Source organism: Cantharellus anzutake (genome assembly GCF_015039405.1).
Source record: "Cantharellus anzutake strain C23 chromosome Unknown EI90scaffold_12, whole genome shotgun sequence".
Classification (NCBI taxonomy): Eukaryota; Fungi; Basidiomycota; class Agaricomycetes; order Cantharellales; family Hydnaceae; genus Cantharellus; species Cantharellus anzutake.
In genome coordinates, this window is record NW_024066962.1 from 157,593 (window position 1) to 161,901 (window position 4,309).

Consider the following 4,309-nt stretch of genomic DNA (forward strand, 5'->3'; position numbering starts at 1 on the left):
ACGTTGCGGATTTCCGACAGCTTCCACTCCATCTATGATTTCGACATCTGACCCCCACCTTCTCATGGGCAGCTGTATCACAAAAACAATGACTGGCATTTTTCCCACATGTCATGTACATGATACTGAATTGATGAACAATATCAAATGGTATATTACTCTCTTACCCATAAGCGCACCTTGGATATGGGAGAATATTGTTGCCATTTTATGGGGAAGATTATTTCTCCTTAGACACTGGAATATAATCTCTGAGGGATGCGCCTCCCTTCTCCCCCAGCCCTCTAAGCACATACATTCAGGGCGTAAGTACTCCTTGATTCATGTTACGTACCTACTGACGCCACGCACATTACCCAGTGCCATTATTATACTAGCAGCCTTTCTCCAAAAGTCACAATGCGATTCTGGAATGCTTTTGTCCCAATTGCCCTAGTTCCCATTGTCGCAGCTGATTTCCACCATGGCACTGTCAGTTGCAAATTCCCCCAGATCTTGAAACCTTTAGAGTATGGGGTAATCCTCCCCTCATACAACGGTGAGCCGGAGTCCAATATGGATTTTTCTCCTGCTTGACCCATATTCGTCCAACAGACACTTGCGAAGCTGCAACGAGCCCGAACCTTGATGTGCAGCAGCTGTACAACTTCCACGAGTCTGAGCACCATCCAGTGCTCGTGTCAATTTGCAATGTTTCCGTCATGTGGTCACGCTCCACTCACAATTGGACGAGCCGAGATGGAACAAGTGGTGGGGTGTGTTACGATCTTTCTGGCGGTTCGCAAACTCAGAACTGCAATGGTGGGGTTGCTGCATGCCAATACATTGACGAGGGCTACTGCACGTCGCACACGTGCGCTACACCAGGATCTAGCGAAGCACAGTGACCAATGCAGAAGTCCGAAATCTAGACGCTAGCTCTCGTCACAAGCCCTGTTATGTTCAGAGCCGTTGTAAAAAATGATGATGGCAGTTTTCGTCAAACTTGATAAGTCAGATAGAGCACTGGTGCACCGGAAGTGGGGAGAATGACTCCAGTGAGAACTTCACTGGGGTTGGATGAGCGCGAGGACCAGCCAGCCTCTTTTGGCCCATTGCATCATACCTGATTCCTCATAGTGATCTGGAGACCAGTGCATGACGCCGCGTCCATCTCTTGGTCACCTTACTTGATTAGGAGTATACTCGCCAAGCTTGAGGTGACAGAAGTTTCGTCGAACGCGTCCCTGACTCTGAACGCCTTATTGTGAGAGAACTAGCAGTGCATTAGCGCGAGGTATCGCAAGGCACGTTTAGTACTAAGTAATGTCTGGATGATCGAGAACATGGTCTTACTCACTGCGTTCCAGCTGTCGTTTCTCCTGATGTTTCTAGTTGCGGAAATAGCTGTCCTCTTTCTACTGATATTTCTGAACGGGGCCTAACGGAAACCACGTGCTGTGATTTCTGTTGTTGTTTCTCTGAGTACTCCGATTTCTCCAGCAATTTCCGTTGTTGTTTCTTACGTGATATTCTGAACATGGAATCGCGCTTCTCTAAGTCCACCTTACTGGTGTGCGCTTCCAACATGATCACGCAAAGTGCGCCGTTCACATGATCTCTGACGCTTCAGAAGATATGCTTATTGTGCGGGAAATTTAGATGCTCCGTTGATTTATGCTGGTAACTACACAGAAGTCTATAATTGGGGTCTCATCTCAATTGTCGACAATTCCGGTGGTCCACACTGACATAGCACACGTAAGTTGGGCGTTAAATGTTGTACATGTTTCTCATCTCCCTTCACTAGGGAAAATATGACCCCCTCCTCGGACTAGGGGTACCGTGGTTCGGTTCGGTTCGGTTCAGAGGCGAAATTTTGCGAACCCGAACCCGAACCGGTTCGAAAAAAGGATGGGAAGGCCGAACCTGAACCGAACCATTGGCAAACCCAGGTTCGGTTCGGGTTCGAACTGGTTTGAACCTAGAAACACCAAGACAAGTATTTACGAATAAATGTTTAAACAAAAAATCCGATTTTCTCTGCACACTTGGCTGCCTCTATTGCTTCGTACTCCTTCCACTTCTGAAGCTTCTCCTGAGCGCACTTTTTCGGCCTCCTTCTGTTCCTGGTGACATCGCAACAAGTTTGCCTTGGAAATCTGGATTTCCCTGAGGTGCTGGGGTAACAGGCGGTTGCTATTAGGATGTTAGCGATTTACGCTAGCGTTTTACGCTCAGTCAATCGTTGTTGAACTAATTAGATTGGAACTAATTACCTAGCGTTTTACGCTAGGGCACATGAGGGTACATGAGTGACAAGATAAATGTGTGGTAAAAGCGCAGTCTCACCTCAGTCAATCGTTGTTGAACTGAGCACCTTGGACAACCACTATGTGGGCCTTTATAGGGGGGACCTCAGGACGTTTGCATGGGGCCTAAAAGGCCTTTTTCACTATAAACATCCTAGGACATCCTGGCCATTCAGTTTCATTCATTTGTTGCAAACGTCCTCAGATGTCCTAATTCAGTTTGATGCAAATTGTCCCGGAATGCCATACTCGTCCATCCCATGGTCTGTGCGCATGCTGACCACTGTCTAGAGGGATGTCCACACTGTTTCCCACGGTCTGAACACACTTTACATAGTTGAATAGCCCCTTTGAATAGCTTCCAGAATATATATTTTGAGACTGAATTGACCAATAAATTATTGAGAAAAACGCAAAATACTTTTTTGGACACGAGTCTTTTGATGGTGGCTGTCCAACTTATTTAATCTCAGTTTAATCCCATTTCACGTGACTAATCAGGTGGATCCGCGTGCGCCTCAGAGGAGGCCGTCTTGTTCTGCACTGTCGCAGTGCGGATGGAACAAGACGGACGAAACCCTCCTCCGGGCCCAAACTTGGTCTCAGACCAGCTGCGGGAAGAGACAAGTTGCATCCGGGAGCGAGATAAATAGCGCACCTTATCCACTCCCCACCTGCCTGCGCAATCGTACTACAACGTCTAACTGGTAAGTTAACGGTAGTGCGATGAGGCTTCTAACCGTGTGTGCTGGCCCCGCTCCTCAGGCCTGCACACGGTTATCCCTGCTCTCGCTATCCACTAAACGCGCGCTTACTCTTACTTTCATAGTTCTTAACTGAATCTCCGCGCTTATCTAATCGAACTCGATCATCTATCGATCAACTACGCTTACATCTTATGTCGCATCATGCAGCTCAATCCATCTCCCGCGGCAATGCGTTCCAGTCACTGCTCGAGGCCGCGAGTACGGTCGAGCAGCTCGATGAAGTCGTCAGGCGATACAATGCCAACCAGATCCCACTTAGAGAGGCGTACGCCACCCTCTCCGAAGCCGTCGCTGCGGATCAGTCCCTTAACGAGGAAGAGCGCAGGGAAACGCTCGTCCGATACAGCGACGAACTGGAACAGTCAGCAGAGGCAAGGATCCGAGCTCGAGCACGAGGAGACCGTGACCTCGATGGAGGTATCGCCCGACAACAGACCTCGGCCGAGCAGGATGGGACTGTCCAATCGAACCCTAATGTCACGACTCGGACTACCTCTCAAGTCAGACAACCCACCAATCAAGCCAGTTCCGGACGGCTCCGTGGAAACGAGGTTTTCAAACGAGTTGCCGACGAAGAAAGTGACCATCGTGCCGAGTATGCGTGGAACTGGAAATTCGGGAACGGAGGACCACCTTGGGATGCCAGCGAGGAGGCCATGCTCACCAACGCCGAGAAGACACAACTCCTCAAGAACGCGTACAACACCAACGTCAAACGTGCCATCCGAAGTCTCATCTGTCGGGGCGGTCAACCTGAATTCCCACCATACCTCTGGAAGGACATCCTTGGGGACCGACTCGTCGACTTCGGACACTTGGTCGAAGATAGGCGCTCCCATGCCATCCGATATGAAGACTCCGTTGACCTCGGGAATGGGGTTCAAATCTCGACTGGCTCGAGTAGCCGGAGCAAGACCAAACTGGCAAACGAATCACAATGGACGGAGGCGTGGGACAAATATGTCGCTGCGGTTGTATGGGCATACCCCCACCGTGGTCCGGAGCTCCATGAGTACCACCGTCACATCGTCAAGCGTTTCAGCAGAAACCGGAATGTCGCCCTCAACATCGAATACGACCAGGCTGCAAGGAAGTTCTTCCAAGAAACCCACCGAGCATTCTCCGACATTAATGCGCTCAACGAAATCATCCACGACATCTACCTCGGAGGAGGAGACGGAGATACCCGGGGAGAAGGTAAGCCTGGAAAGTCGGCTGGAGAAGCAGGGAGCGACAAGGCGACCGGAGCTG

General features: G+C 49.9%; 1 protein-coding gene across 1 annotated transcript; it reads left to right on the plus strand.

Moving 5' to 3' along the window:
• The first annotated feature begins 237 nt into the window (after positions 1 to 237).
• On the plus strand, positions 238 to 977 carry EI90DRAFT_3046728 (uncharacterized protein). Its single transcript, XM_039059499.1, has 3 exons — positions 238 to 305; positions 361 to 538; positions 595 to 977. The coding sequence occupies exons 2-3, from the start codon at positions 400 to 402 to the stop codon at positions 885 to 887; spliced, it is 432 nt and encodes a 143-aa protein (XP_038918728.1). The 5' UTR covers positions 238 to 305; positions 361 to 399; the 3' UTR covers positions 888 to 977.
• Positions 978 to 4,309: the final 3,332 nt, after the last annotated feature.

Coding starts and splice junctions, on each gene's coding strand:
- EI90DRAFT_3046728 (XM_039059499.1), top strand. CDS start 400: ATGCGATTCTGGAATGCTTTTGTCCCAATTGCCCTAGTTCCCATTGTC. Junction 539..594: donor AATCCTCCCCTCATACAACG/GTGAGCCGGAGT, acceptor TTCGTCCAACAG/ACACTTGCGAAGCTGCAACG.